Genomic DNA, 16,045 nt, shown 5'->3' on the forward strand with positions numbered 1-16,045 from the left:
TTGACAAGCAAACCCACGACTAAAATTCAAAAGTAATTTGTAATTTGAGTAGAAGTTACTCTGAAAAAGTAATTTGAGTAAACTCCTAATTACAAAAAAAAATGAAAGTCGTTTACAAATATTTGTAATGCGAAACTAGAGCGCAGCTCTTGAGGAGGAGGAGGGAAGTGTACGGAGGGGAGGGTATGTCCCTCCTTCTCCTCCGTACCCTCCCCTCATTCTCCTCTCCTTCACTTCCCTCCTCCTCCTTTCCTCCTCCTCTCCTCCTGCTGCTGAATTTTTCATGGGTGACCTGACACGAAATCGTGACGTCATTTTCCCCGCTAAATTTGGTGGGGAAAATTATTTGGTGTCGAGGTCACTTGACGTCAATTTCCCCGGTAAATTTAGCGGGGATATTTTTCCGCTTAAATTAGCGGGGAAACGTCCCATAATGCAACGTGCGCGGTTACGCCGACGCCGGCGCTGCTCAACCCGGAAACGGGTGCCTAAGAGCTGCCCTCTAAAAATGTAATTGAAAGTTAGTGACTACTCAAAAAAGTAGTTATACTGCAGTAACTTGAGTAGAGAAGTTGGACTACGTACAAGTCCGGAAAATGGCGACTGCGTAAAGCAAGGCCAGAGGAGGGGATGTAGGCATACGCAGAAGCTTCCTGGAAAAATATCTATTGCAATAACTGCTTTCTTTTTCCTTTTTTTTACAATTTTGAGATTGTCACCAAAGAGGCACTCGTGCACTGGATGTCTGGAAATCTGAAGCAGAGAGAGAAAAAAAAAAAAGAAAAATTGGCGCTCCAATCCACGCTGCGAAGGTGGTTAGTCAGCGGAGCTCTGATATCCCTTGCAACGATTGCCTGCTGCACTATACGAAATGCCACCGCCGGTCGCAGCACGCCGCCGCTGGTCGTATTGCCGATTCTTTTCCCTTTGCCGCTCCAAGAATTCACGCTACTCCTCGGGAGTCCTAACGATGCGTGACCTATTTATCCCGGTGCTGCAGCAACAATCAAATCAGTAGCCATATAGTCCGTTTCATCTTCGGTTGAAGCGCAGCGGACGTTACGAGCCATCGGAGCCAATCGGAGGCCGTGGGAGTGTCACGTGACCTTAGAGAGGGGCCACAGCGACGCGCGGAAAGCGTATCACGGGCCACGTCCGCAGAACGGGATTGGCTAAGAGAGCTGGTAGCATCCGCTGCGTTCGGACGTAAGGTGAAACGGGGTATTAGGCGGGTTCTTCTTTTATATATAAAAGGCTAGTGACGTCACTCCCCACGTTGCAAGCTGCCGTCGCCGCGGTAGCTTGGGCAACAGTAATCTTTACCGAGAAATGTATGCGGTGAGCGCTACATGCTTCGCATTGTTTTCAGGAGCTCCTTATCATTCATTATATGGTTAGGATGCTTGTTTTGTGCTTATTCTTTATTGAGACGAATGTTGTGCTGTATCTGGTATGCATGTTGCTTGTACTTTTCGCTTCAATCTTTTGAAGTATTTTTTTTCGTGAGAATGCCAACACGAAAACACGTGTGGAGATGGAACGTGCTTCGCATTGTTCGCAGGCGCCGTTATTATTCATTATGAGGTTTGTACTTTACACGAGGGCTTCGAATGACGTCAACCCCTTTCGAAGCAGCTCCAAACCTAATCTTTACCGGAACGCGTGGACGGGTGTTCCTATTGTTCACACGCGCCTTATCATCCATCATGTGGTTTTGACGCTTGTTTTGTGGTTTTCTTTATTGAAACAGATACCGAGCTGTATGCTGTATGCCTGATTTCAAAGGAGATATGCTGTTTTGCCATCATTTGATCACCGAGAGATTTTTTTTTGTTTTTTTGCTTACGACACACAAATTTCCGTGGCTAATAGGGGTATACAGCTTCGATGTAAAATGCAGTGGTCTTAGAAAGACGGACAGGCACCGGTGTGGTGTTCGTGCCAACCGCATTGCGCAGGACGCGCTGCAAGATGAAGCGACGTCCTCTCCTGGTGCTCGGCTCTGGCGGCTCCAGCGCTGCCTACAGTCCGGCGGACCGCGCAAATTGAAAACAACCAGCCTCGTTTGGTGGTCAACCACGGCTTTTTAATGCTTTCTTTTAAAACAAAAACGTCCGGCACACTCTTTTCGAAAGTGAAGGGGGGAGAGAGAAAGTGTTGACGCACATTTCCGTTGCAGCCACGAGTGGTAAGCGCAGACGGCACGTTTGTTTTAGGTCGGCGGATGCACGCCATCGAGCGGGAAGGCGGGAGTGTATTGCTGTTGGCGCGCCTCGCCGCGAGAGAGCGCTCGGACACGGCGAGTCGCCCGGGTGTATAGGCTATGCTGGAGAAGGAAGAAACCCAAAGGGCCCAACAGCGGCTTGGGGAGCTGCTGTCAGGGAATCGGCGAACAGGAGCTAACGCCCTCTCCGGAATATGGAATACCGGCGAATTCTGGTCGTCCGGAGTTTTTGGGTGGTCGCTCCAGGGCAGCATAAAGCGCGCTCAGCCCAGAGTACGCGTCATGACGTTCGAGTCGAAGCTGAACCGGGGCCGTTCACCAGCAAGCTTCAGAGTAACGCGCGATACTTAACGCGACGTGGACCAAAAAGAAAACACCCTCGTCTCGAGAAGGAGACATAGGCGAGACGGTGACCGCCGAGTTTCGCCAGGCCGGACCTAAATGCGTTGGCAGTGTTGAAACGGGCACGCGGTCGCCTTTCCGGTGTTCTTGTGGAGCGATGCACGACCGCAGCGCAGTCGTCGTTCGTGCCGGAACGTTCTCAGAACTCCGACAATCGTGCCAGGCTAGCTCACGTGAAAGATCAAGTGCACACGTGCGTTTCTCTCGACGACTTCGGGCAGGTTCGTACATTTTGTGTCGGTTGCGTTCACACAGCAACTGGAACGACAGCAACGAGTCGGCGGGACAACGGCGTCGCGTGGCCATGCGAGGAGTCGCTGCACGAATCAGTCTCCAAAGCGCTGAGTTGAAAGCGACACATTCGACCCGTCTACTCCTTAAAGTCAGTTACCAAGGGGCATATCAAGCACGACGTCGTGCGGGCTCTCTCATTTGTTGCTCCAGTTTCTGTTAACGTAACCAAATCCAGGGTTGTTCCTTGGAGTCGATTGCGTTTACATCATCTGAAACGACAGCGACCACAGAAGGGTCACGAGAACCACGTGCGCCGTTCACCACAGTTAATCAATCTACAAAATCGTCCGTGATTGGTCAGTCGCACGCGACGTGACCGACCCCTTGGCTCCGTGAGCTGGTTGCCAGGCTACAAAGGGAGCGTCCCCGTCCCCCTGTCGCTGCTGTCGTTCCGGTTGCTATCCAAACCAGCCTTGATCCAGATGTCCAAACCAGCCTTTAGAAGCCTCGCGTCGCATAAAAGGCAGCAAAACGTAGCTTGCATCGAGCTGGCTGACTCGCGACGCCAGCGCGCCCAGACTGACCAAGGAGATGCAAGAAGCGCAGCGCCGTTCCGCGAGTCCCATGCGATGAAGTGCACTTGTTGCGCACCGGGCCATCTGAAGATGCGCTCACACCGAACTATGTACACACGCATACCATCACATGCACGCAGGACGAGCGCGGAGCCACGAGAAAACAAAACGCAACGTGTGCCACGCAAGCACACGCACGCGAACAGACACGCAGGCACAGAGTACCGTGTGCACTTCTAGAGTGGGAGTATAAGCTTGGTAGAGGATAAAAAAGAAATATGAAAAATGCGCCGCAACCCATGGGTGCCCTCGGATAAAACGCGGGAACTCCATTCAACATTTAAGCGCATTTAGTTTTTCGAGACCGAGTTATCCCGATGAAACAACATCAGCGTGAATGTACTTCCGATTACATGTCATTTCTCGTTGTTCGACATGAACCTTGAGTGAACTCGCTTAAACATCTCCCGCGTTTAAAACTTTTGTTGCGAAGACCGAAACAAAAGGAAGACACAGCGAGATGTCGCCCTGTCACCGTGAAGGACACTGTCCTCAAAGGCAACCTGAACGAGCAGCACACTCCAGCCGTGTACGGCTCTCGAAAGGCGTGCGCGAAAGTTATTCGACGGGGCTGTCCTTTCGGGGCACGAACCAACTGCGGGGGCGGCGCCATGCATAAAGCGGGGGCAAAATATGACGTCGGGGAGATTCGACAGGCACTGCAAAGTTGCGTAACAGATTTGAACGGTCTCGCCCAATGATACCTGGCTCTCCGGAATCGCTCAAGATTGTGCGCAGTTCACATGCTGCAACGACGGCACCGCCCCAACAGCCTCGCGTGGCCGGACGCAGGAACGCGTGCCGAGTTCTGCAACGCTATGATTGGCCACCGCTGCGCAAGTCGAGATTCCAAGTAATGTGTCCTAGAGTCGCGACGTGTGTACAACTACGGGTCCCGGCTGTTCCGCCGCTGTTTTGTGTAAGCTCGGAATTCGCCCGACGGACGTGGTTTCGCTCGGCGGTTCGCACAACCAGGCGCGAGCTTTACAACCTCGGGTATGCTGATATGTGCGCTCGTGCTTTTAGGAGTATTCTTCAAACATGCTAAAGGGACGCCACAGCTAACCTAAGGGCGCGCCGACGCTGGCTCGCTCGAGTCGAAGCTGGGGTTGGCAGGCAAGCTGTTGCGGGCACGGCCAGCGCAGCATGCCCGTACAAGTACGCCCGTCGCGAGGGCGCAGGAACTGTCGCGAGCGAACGTTATCTGGGAGTCGCGTCGCTTCGCTTTGTGTCGCCGGCCGAGCAGCCCTCGTGGAGAAGGGGAGTCTTCGAGGTTATTTAGATCGGAAGAGCCTCAAAACGGCGTGTGTAGCTTTTGACACCATCTACACGTTGCCCTAGAGGAACATCGTCACATTGAATTGTATGGATCGGAACGAAACATAATTTGTACAGTCTAAGACATTTAGAAACCAAGTATCTCACAGAGGCACGATGCTTTCTATGGTAAGAGTTGTTCACAGAAAGGACTAAAAACATACCCGAATGTACATGAACATCGAAAGCTTTACCCCGTAGAAACATGCAATATTTACACGCAGTAATAAAATCAAACATCAATATTTTCCTCGTGTGTTCAGCTGTAACAGAAATGCGATGGAAAGATTATGACTCGAAATCAACAAAGAGGAACATTATACAACATTCGCACGTGCCAGGAGTCGAAGCTGCCCGGCTTTATGAGAAGGAATGGAACGCAGCAGGGGAGGTCGCTCCCGCGGGACTCCTTGGGCAAAAAAGAGGACGACCACCTGTCACTGGCTGCCAAAAAAACGCAGGCATCCTTTTTGGCACCGTGAAGGCACGTAAACGATGTGCGAACGAGACGCTCGTGTAGGCAGCTGAAGGAGCACAGTGCAGGCGACGCTTTCAGCAAAGAGCACACTTCGCGGAGAAGGAACTTCCTGCCAAGCACTCGCGACAAACGTCCAATGAGCCAGTTCACGGGGATTCCCTGGACACAAGGCCAGACGATGCTTCATCCCGGGGCCCCGGCGGGAAGCCTTCGTCACGAGTCCTTTTCCTGCGTCGGAGAAAAGCAGACTCTTGGAGGGCGGGGCACGTCGACAAGGTCCAAAAGTATATGCCTGAACTTCTCCGAACGATTAGAACAACACATATATCTGTGTTTATTTTACTTAAATAACATATATTCAAGTTTTAAGCTTTTATAAGATTATTTCTTTTATAAGAAAAAATGCACTTGGCTGAGCTAAAAACAACCCAACAACGAAGAAGTTTTCCAAGCACGGCTGAAGTCTGCAGGGGAACGTAGTTCAGAAAGGGCCGAAATCAAATGGGATAAACTGCAAGGAAAGGGCACATATTTAAATTGGTCAGTACGAGTTAAAAAGGTCGCAAGTTAATGTTTACAGGCATTTCTGGTTAGTCTTAAGGACGAAAAGAAAACGAAGGGGCTAGCGTTAGCCCCAAAGATTAGCGTGTAGCTCCGATAGAAACCCAAAATATAGCACCGCAACTAACGGCATCTAACGGAGGCATTGCGAAGCTGCCCGAGTTGTTGACGCAAAAGTACCATTTTGGACTTAAAACAAACGGAACATAACTTTTCTCGTCGGTACTGTTATTAAAGATCATTAGGCAATTATTTGTGCGAGGTACTTCGATAAAATCTAGACGCAAAACTATAAGGTCACGTCTCTAGTGGTCAAAAATGTGCAACATGGCGGTGGCCAATTAGAGGTCACTTTCAGCTGCCAGTTTATCGCTCTAAGGCGCTCTACCTCGTTGCGTTGGACGCTAGGCTTACGCCTATCCCGCTGGGAAAACAAGAACTCGCTCAGCGCTTCCGAAAGCGTGTACCGTATTTTCCGGGCTATATAGTCCGCGGACAATACATGTTTAAAAGTTGAAATTTCTGGCTGTGCGGACTATCTACGCGTGCGGACTATACAGGAATTGTGTTTTTCAAGATCGTTTATTATGACGAGACGAATTTTGTGCACGAAAGTGTATGTTAATGATGATTTATGCGCATTATAGGCTTTATTGTGAGCTAAAAAGCAAACATTTGTAAACGTGTGCCGTCTATGAGAAGATGTTCGTGTCGACTAAGCACCAGGTGCGGACTATGCACCGGGTGCGGGCTATGCACCGGGTGCGGGCTATGCACCGGGTGCGGGCTATGCACCGGGTGCGGACTATCTAAGCAAAATCTTTTATTTTTGACCCGAAATTTCTCTCTGCGGACTATACACCGGGTGCGGACTATACACCGGAAAATACGGTATACTTGCGACAGTCGCTTATTGCAAACTACGTCGGCCGAAATCTTCCTCTGAATATCTCGGTAAACGCGAAATCACTCGCACGCCTAAAAAAAAATGTTATAAGCTCGAGTGCGAAGCGGAGGAGACGATTTAGTGATTAACATTGAGGAAAAAAACGAGAAGGGACGGACAAATACAAAAGCCCGTGTCCGTCCCTTCTCGTTTTCTTCCTCAAGTTTAATTATTCATACCAACCCGCTCGTTCTGTCCTTAGATTTAGTGATATCCTCGAAAACAATATTGAATCTATATATGTATTTTTGTTCCTCAAACATAACAATATATCGAATAAAACACTACCGCGGCACGAACAAACATTCCGCATGTCAATACAGGGCGTGCGCGTCACTTCCGGCCGCCGTGAGAGGGATACTTCCGGTTCTCCTATGTTTACCCTCTCCTTAGGCGGTTGCGCGACGACGCCTTGTGAACTAGGGAGCGATTCCGTGAGAGCCAAGCTCTAAAAATGCCTGGCTAGTGCATTGCATGGTGGTCTCGTCGAAGAACCGGGTTCTTGCACGATACCATAATGGAACGCACTACTGGTTTGTAAATCTGACCGGAACCCGCCGGAATCCATATTGCAGTCATTCGTCGCTGTTATGCTATGTTTTGTGTGTTTTGGGGCTGTTTTTGCACTGTAGTTTGTCCGCTACTCGAGGTTTAAAATGGTCCGTTGCGCCATAATTAAATGTTCCAAGCCGTAAAAGTCGGCGTCAACGGAGCTACAGCTGCAGCAGTGTTTTTTCTACAATTCCAGCAATCATTGGGAACCGGGACAAGGCGACGCTCGAGCAGTCGGTTCGTCGACGTTATGAGTGCTTCCGACGGATACGTCGGCACAACCTCGACCAGGCGGGTAAAGACGGGAGCAGAACGCGGCAAATTCTGAGCGCTAACATCTCCGGTCCCGAGAAAAAAAAAAAACTGGAAATAAGCTATAAAATAGCAGAGGAAGAAAGCAGACGAAAGGCAAGGCCTGTTCGTATTGCCGCGACAAGTTGAAGTTGCTCCAGCTCTTGTCAACTTTATTTAATTTTGTCAGTGCGCAATTCCGGTGTTATTCTGCTAAGTGAGAAAATAATAAGGTACAGACCTTGCAGGTGACGAGTTGCTTGTTTGTGCATAGCAAAACGTCGTCAGTGATATGGGCTCATAGGAACCGCCAACTATTGGACTACCGATGTCCGCTTCCCGCCGTTCCGAAGCGGCCAAATGCTTGGAACCTTTTGCTCTAGGTTATTATATTAACTCTATGATCTCCACAAAAATAAGCTACAAGAGCAAGCTCCGGGCTTTCCGCGTCCCTGCCAAGCCCGCGAGCTCGTGCAGTGCAAGCACTGTTCAGGGCCACATGCTCGCGCTTGTAGCTTCGGCCTCGCTTGCCCAAAGGTAAAACGGAGTAGAGAGCAGCGTATCTCGCGCGATTTCTCGCTAGGAAACTTGTCGTCGTGCGCCCAAACAAGCACAAGGTAAACATGGGAGCACCGGAAGTATTCCTCTCCCCGTGTCATGGCGGCCAGAAGTGGCGCGAACACCCTGTATACACGTAACATATCTTTTATATAGTAGCTTGTACGTGCCACTGGAAACAGTTTTATAAACACTAATAGGCCGTAGCGAGCGTTTTCCTCCGATGCCTTAAACCGAAATTAAAACGAAATCGAAACTAACACCACGGGAGACCGAACAACCTGCGGGTTCATATACAGGCCTGAAACCCGGCCCCCTAGGCTCTAGCATTTCCGTTCGTTATGGGCGGGGCCTAGAGCAGTGCTATCTTTACCCAAAGTGCGTCTGGCGGCATAACTATTGCGCTACATTTCCTTATCCCCCTCCTTCGTTATGCTCCCCCTTTGAAGCGGAGAAGGAAAATTCTTCAACCTTAAACCGTCAGCGCGCAATAATGAGAGCTTTAGCAGATAGATTTCTCACTTCCATTCTTATACACGCAAACGATACAAAGCATGCGTAAAAGCGCAGGTATCGGGAATCGTTATAGGGGTCAAAGAACAATCTATTAACCCCCCCCCCCCCCCCCCAAAAAAAAAAAAAAAACAACAAAAAAAAAAACAAGGTGCCATTTTTTAGCTGTGTGATTGAGCGTCCTTATCCGCAAAAGCTGCAATCTCATTAACCGAGGAACGATTATTCGGGTGCTCCAAACTGTCGATGCCCTCTCAGCGGCCATAATGGTTGAGGGCATGGTTTTGCGGCTCCTCCGCAATGCATGGCGAATTCGCGAGCAAACGGTCGCATGCACGCGATCAGGTAAAATGATTTGATTCGACTAAATAAAGGCATCGTGTTTGTTTTGCTTCAGCTCCGTTTAGGCGACTTTGGCAGCTGCCCTTTAGCGTCGTATGACTGACTGCTTAAGGGCACAGGGTAAGTCCTATATACTCCCCATGCATTTGAGGCCATGTTGAGGAACATTTTTCTCGGTGACTATTAGGAGTATTCCTGTCATGTAGATATCATTTTGTTCGAAATATTGTGTTTTATCCACTGAACTAGAATTATCTGAACCAATCTAAAATAAGTTTTTTTTTTATATTTTTTTATTCTAGTACTGAAATTTTAGTTGTTTTCATCTATTAAAAACTTCGTAACTCAAAAACTGCTAGGTGCACATTTTTAATTTTAGTTCAGTATTTTTGAACACCCATGTATGTGGTAGGAATAAAAAATCAACCCTCTATAATGTCAGGTTAAGGAAAAAATGGTACCTATGTACTAAAAAACACTGTTTTGAGATAATTGAGTTTAAAGTAAAAAAACTGGTGATTAACGAATTTCTATTGGCACCAACAGCCTCAGAGTCATTTTTTCAATAGCCGCCAGCTTGAAAGGCATTGCTAAAGCCATGTCTTCGCCTTTAGGCTTATCGCCTTGCTTGCCGGGCCTCTTTTGTGACCTGCCATGTCGCTTGGTCCGTAAAGTATATTCGAGTGACGTCAACTTCCCTCAGCCACTTGATGGTTTTCCACACAGGGTTCCATCCACAAAACTTCAAAACATTGGCTTGTGCAATGCTGCCACCATTGAATAAAGGAAAAGCTTTCAATGGCGCCATTTTGTCGTTACGAAAACACAAACGCTTGAATGTACACACGGTACACACCTGGGAAAAACGTGCACAGCGTCTCGTGATTGTCTTGGTTGAAAAAAAGCTATGCAATAGTTGCGAAATAATTTTTTGAGATTATCTGTTACTGGACAAGCTTTTAGGTCTCGTGTTGATTTTGTTTTGTTGGAGAATTCATCGATAAACAGGGAGTGTATCCCAAAAGGAGGCGTGGTCACCTGCTACTTGCTTTCGGAAGAAGTGATTTTCAGCCCGAAATATAGCTTTCTAAAAACACTGGGACAATGGAAAATGTGCAGAAAGAACTAAACTTTTCAAATTGCGAAAAAAACTAAAATCGAATTTTTTTTCAATTTTACCTTACCCTGTGCCCTTAAGGAAGGCGTTCTCTTGTTCGGGGAATGGCGCAACTCAATCGGCTGCGAAGCGATCATCAGATGCCCGTCACTGTCAATAGAAATGGCCGAGGAGTCTCACTTTTTGTTCCACGGGTTCCTTGGCGCACGTCCCGTTGACCCGCTGCAGGGCTTCATCAGCTTCAGCGATGCTCTTCACACGGCTTTCATTCTGTAATAGGGCATGAATTCGTACGCTGAATCATCCACTCCGAACACATAGTCACCGGTCTAATCTTCCAACGTCCTGGAACCCTCGGAGTCACAGGCGACGCTTTGCTTCTCAAACTCCGAACAAGAAACGTCCGGGGCAAGAAACGTTTCTATTCAAGTTCATCCTACCAGCTTCGATCGCCGACGTGTTTTAATCGGGTACGGTAGTCAACAAACGCTAAAACCGGGTTTTTTTTGTTTGATAAAAGTAGCGAAAGTTTTCTCTTTTCCTAAATTTCCAGTGAATTACACAAACGCATTGATACATAAAGAAAAAGAGAAAAAAATTCATGCGGCATACGATGAGCTTGCTTCCATTTCTGTTTTCATTCTTTTGTGTAGCAGCTCGAACTGAAAATCCTACTATGAAAACAAATAAGAATATAAAAGAACCAGTTTGTGGTTGGGGAAGGGCTTCGGTGAGCCCAAATGAAAACCGCGTGGGGTTTGGCTCCTTTTGGCATTATGAAGCTCTCACTCTCACTGAGTTGCTTAAACTCCTTCCATTTGGAAAAATATCAGCATATTTTTCATAAGCCTTTCTGTTCAATTTGTTATCCCTTGTGCAATTAAAGTGACAGAAAACACCATATCTTTATATAAAAGAACCACTAGGGAATATATTTTGACCGTGTAGGCTATAGTGCCTGTCGTTAAATGAAGCAGCTGGCGTCTGAACAGCACTATCTTAAGGGTTACTGCGCAGGCAAGCTGGTGAAGGATCAACACGTTGGTACTAGCACCGGCGCTTTTCCGTCACATTTCCGGGGCCCTCAGAGTTCATCAACGATACGATCGAAATATGACAAAACTTAAATCGTCTATTTCCAGCATCAGTACCACAAAATTATTTTCCCACTAAAAGAAAACCGTCGGTTCCGTCTGCAAGAGAATTTGGGCGTTTATTCTTGAGATTGTATGGCCTTCGGCACATGACACCGATCGCTCTCTTCACTACTTGAAAAGACCAGTGACTGCGGTTCTAGCCGCATTGCGGTGCAATATGCAACACGTGACTTCTGCGAGCGTACTGCGCGTCCGAAGCGCGGAACTTGGGCGGCCTACCTCCTGCTGGATCCTCTGGACAAGGCGCTTTTTTTCGAGCCGCAGAGCATGAGCTTGCTGCTTGGTGCGCTCGTCCCCGAGTCCCTGCTCCTCAAGCAGCGCCAGGTGGGCGTCCTTCTCACTGATGGACGCCGACAGAGCCTCCAACCTGCGAGATGACACACACCCCGTGTCCCCGCTTTGAATGCGCCAACGAATGAATGCCGTACGGCCCTTTAAATCGGGTAACCACTTGTGCCACCCAGCCGGCGTTTTAAATATCAACCTCTACCGGATGCTACATAAAACATCCAGGTTAATCTTCCGTTCAACCAGTTGACGGGAAAAGAAAAAAGAGAATATTTATCCTCCGCTCAACTAATGCCACCAAACAGATAACCGCTATCTGGTTATCTCTGCCTTCCCAAGGTCTGTGTTACCCCGGCTGTCCTTCAAACCAGTGCCTTTACAAGTTCAGTCTTGCCTGTACGGCAACTGCAGAATGACGCCCTTTACAACAAAGTATCGAACGTTCAGTCGTCTCCTTAATCTCCACGCCATCCACAGACTGTATCTTCCTAATATTTCGCTCTATATCGTTGTTTTCAATACTGTCGCCCTAGCCTCAAACAACATATATGTCACCAATGCTATATGCCTCCAGATCTGATTTAGCAACCCTGCTTGCATTGCATATGTCTCCCTTTGCTGTTTTAACTATCGTTTTAACTTGTGTTACCTGATCTGCGTCCCCATAAGAGTCAAAAACTTTCGATTTATATTTTCTACTTTGCACACTCCATCTTGTATCCATACTCTTCATGCACAAAAGACTTTCCTGCAAAGCGTCCCTAATTCATTTCTTTCAGTTCACCTCCAAGATCCCTCTTACTCCTAGCTTCCCTGCTTCGGAGTGAGGAACAGCTCATGTCGGTTTGTGCCCCTTGGTTCGGTGTTTTACCATGTGCTCCTAAGATGGTCTACCCACCCCGCATCGCTTTACTTCCTATCCTGCTTGAATATCAGGTGTCATACACACAACTGCATTCCCCAAAGTCAAACTGGGCATCATAACTCTCTTTGGAATCCCCCTCAACAATTTATATATGGTTCCGCGATGCTATAGTATTCATTAAAGTTGAATTTCGTTTATACATACCAATTTTTCATTTCGCATGTTCACTTAGCCATCCTGTAGCCCCGTGAAACCCTTAGGTATGTACTTGTACACATGGGCTCTCAGAATCGTTGAGCCTGGAGGGGAGCGCTCACTTCATGTCGTAGAGCTCCTCGAGATGCTTCTTGCGCTCTGCCCAGAGCGCCTGGTGCTTTCGCCCCACGTCCTGGAGTTGCAGCCTCAGGTCGGGGCAGCTGGTGCAGCGTGCATTGTGGCCGCTCTGCAGCCCTCGCAGCTCTGCCTCAAGTTTGCACATCTGGAGAGACAGTCACCCCAGTGTAAGACAAGGGAAGAATTCGTCATATTCAAATGCTGTAACGTAGCCATCAATCCTTTTTTCATTTGGGAAAGGGGCAGGGGGAGGGATGTCCATGACGTGGAGCTGCGGGGAGGTGGGGGGGGGGGGGGGGGGGGCGCTGAAGCCCCATAGCTCCTCCCCCCCCTTTTTTTTTTGGCTACGCCACTGATCATATGGTCTCTTCGCTATCGGCTTCCCATCGCGGGCGTTCTGTATCCCAACTCGTATCGACAGCTCTGAATGTTGACTAAGATATGCTTCGCTAAGAAGCAAACCTCCCACTTTAGCAACGAACGTGGCGTCACGTGACGTCATGGTATCACGTGACACCCTGACGTCTGTCACGCGACTTGACATCGCGAGACGTGGACACGTGGCTTGAGGGCGTGAAGTCACGTGACACCATGGCGTCATGTGACCTAATATCGCGACATGTCAATTTTCCCCTTGACTTTAATGGGCAAATGAATAAATAATATGTGTTCCATTCCTCGAAACGAGTGTATGACGTCTTCTGAGCAAACTTAAAGGATCGCTCTTTAAATAGAGCATTCTGTTCGCAGACAAAGGGCGCTGCCAGTTTTCTCCTTTTTGCTTCCAATTGTTTGCTTGGCTTCTTATCTATTGTGGGTAGGCCTTGTTCTTTTCTGATCCCTCTCGTATAACTCGCGACAACGATTGCTCTTCGTCGTAACTGCCATTGCTGTTTCTTTCTCTAGTCCGTGTAACCTACAAGGGTGGCAAAAGCCTGTTAACATTTTGGGGATTTCTTCTTTTTTTTTTTTTTAGTTAGTGTAAATAAAACATCAAATGCAATCAAACAATTAAAATTTAGGCCCCACGAATGATACAGGTAGGTACTAGGACATTTTTACAGAAGTACCGTGTCAATGTAAAAGTCTGGTTTACCTAATTTGCAAATAGACCTACCCTATCAGAAGTTCCCGAGTAAAACCTGCACCGTGCAATGTACGGGAAGCGCTAGTCGTCGATTTTCCCTTAATTAGCTGAAGCAATGAGATAAGTTGTCAGTGTCTTGCTGCAATCAAAATCCAGTCTCAGTGGCAAAATGGGCGGCCACCCTTTTGCCACTAAAAGTGCGTGGCCGTTGGGATGCAGTATCACTCGCCTCCCTCATTGACTGAGCTCGTTAAAAAGAAGCTAAAGGGACTATTGAAAAAAAAAAGTTAGGGAAATATTATTCAGTATTGTTATCCCGTAGGAATTTGAATATTACGTCCGTTTTCCCTGAAGATGTAACTAAACAGAGAAAACACGAAAAACTTCCTACCAGTCGTTTCGTCAGGCTAGGGTCTTTCGGTCGACAAGCGCGTGTCGTTCGTGTGGGCAGCGCGCGCAATAGACCTATTGCTAAATTACCCAAGCATCAAGGAGAATGCAGGGAATTTGTGTTCCACGCGTCGCACGTGCTGGCCTCACCAGTAGCAACTTTTCTAAAGCAAAAACCTATAACAAATGGCATCTTGCACGCGAGTTCGTCAACGCTTTATTTTGGTTATTTACTTCGAAACTTTAATATGGGAAAGGCGTGCGGCGTGTGGCGGGTGGAACACCAATCCCTGCATACTCCTTGATGCTTGGGTAATAGAGCAATATGTCGATTGCAAGCTTGCCAGTTATGTTCCCCCGCACTGAAACTAGTCGTGACGTCTTTTTCTGCCCCTTTTGTAAATAGCAAGAGTACACGTGCGTAGCTTTGATGGGCGCTGAAGATGAGCGAGAGCGGAGATGCCGAAAACTCCTAACATGACGTCACGCTCTGGGAAGGAGGGCCTTCAGCGCTACTTTGCAAATGGCTTTTGCAGCCTCCGTGTCCCAAACTGAAAAATAATCACAATATATTCGTGATGCTGGAGGCCAAATTTAAGTGTTTCTCCTCAAATACAGAACCGCTTCAGTTCCCCCTTCAAGGAAGCCCACTGAGAGTTGTTTCGGGTGCATAGCTGTTTCGTTGCATGATGGGAGTTCCGAGGGCTCGTCTCCGTCGGCCCCGCGGCCTCGGGGCACGCACCTTGGCGTGGGCGGCTTGCAGCAGCGCCTCTTGGCGCACTACTTGCGCCTCGCTCTCGGCCGTGATGTCGACGCTCTCTCGGAGGGCCTCCTCGAGTGCCTCGATGCGCTCCTGCTGCTGCTCCAACTGCTCCTGGTCGGTTCAGCAGAGCGTGTGCAAACAAGGCAGAACCAGAAGCCTCGCAGAACACAACTCAAACGGTTAACGCAGAAAAGCAAAGTAAAAACAAGGGTAAAAACGTATCCCCCTGGTCAAATGTTCCGTGGCATCGCCACAGCGAGGGAAGGGGGCCACAAGCGTAACCCCCTTCCCGTGAGTCTATCCGCGTGTTCGTGTAGGGCTGTATGTGTGTGTGCTGCATCAGTATACGGAAACGTGGAAGATTCAAGACGTACACACTCCGTCGCCTCGTTCGTAGTTACATTACAAAACGGCACCGTGAGTGCGATGAAAAGAGCAACGGCTTATGCAACACTTCGCATATAGTTATCGGCGGCAAAGTAACAACGGTATTTAGCACACGTCTAAAACGAAACCTCTCGTTTTATTTAAGGCAGTATAGTTAGCTTGCGCGATAGTGGCTGCTCCTCCTCTCCAACGTGCGCGTGTGGACGCTCAGAAATAAATAAAAAAAGAAAAAGAAAAAGAAAAAAAAAAACAACGGAAATTGCCCACAAGCGGCGATTGCACACAACCAACTGCGGGTGCGCCGCCGGGCACACCCGCCTCGAGTAAAGCGACATGTAATGAGTGATTTGTGGTTTAGAACAAAACGTGCACCACATAGCAACAAAGGAGTGGAAACATTAGAAAAAGCTGGAGAAGAAGCTGGCAGGACCGGGTGGCTGCAACAAGAGGAATCCGAAGCGGGAACTGTCAGGCGCAGAGTCGATGCATTGTTTCCCGGGCAGACAAGCACTGTTGGGCGGTTGGCGATCATTCAGTAAGGAAGCTTGGGACACCAGGGCACAAATAAGCACATGTTTCAGGCCCCAGGTTAGTGCCACAAAATC

General features: G+C 48.4%; 1 protein-coding gene across 1 annotated transcript in view; it reads right to left on the reverse strand.

The window, feature by feature from the left end:
• Positions 1-2,064: 2,064 nt before the first annotated feature.
• The window catches only part of LOC8033273 (trichohyalin), a 118,475-nt gene continuing 104,494 nt past the window's right edge, over positions 2,065-16,045 (reverse strand). The window contains exons 11-15 of the mRNA XM_040499213.2: positions 15,033-15,164; positions 12,798-12,958; positions 11,547-11,694; positions 10,351-10,440; positions 2,065-5,518 (exon numbers count right to left, since the gene is read on the reverse strand). Coding sequence (XP_040355147.1) covers positions 5,504-5,518; positions 10,351-10,440; positions 11,547-11,694; positions 12,798-12,958; positions 15,033-15,164 — 546 coding nt within the window. The 3' untranslated portion in view covers positions 2,065-5,503. The remainder of the gene's footprint in view (positions 5,519-10,350; positions 10,441-11,546; positions 11,695-12,797; positions 12,959-15,032; positions 15,165-16,045) is intronic.

The sequence above is a fragment of the Ixodes scapularis genome, unplaced genomic scaffold (assembly GCF_016920785.2).
Source record: "Ixodes scapularis isolate PalLabHiFi unplaced genomic scaffold, ASM1692078v2 PGA_scaffold2__306_contigs__length_199485367, whole genome shotgun sequence".
Lineage (NCBI taxonomy): Eukaryota > Metazoa > Arthropoda > Arachnida > Ixodida > Ixodidae > Ixodes > Ixodes scapularis.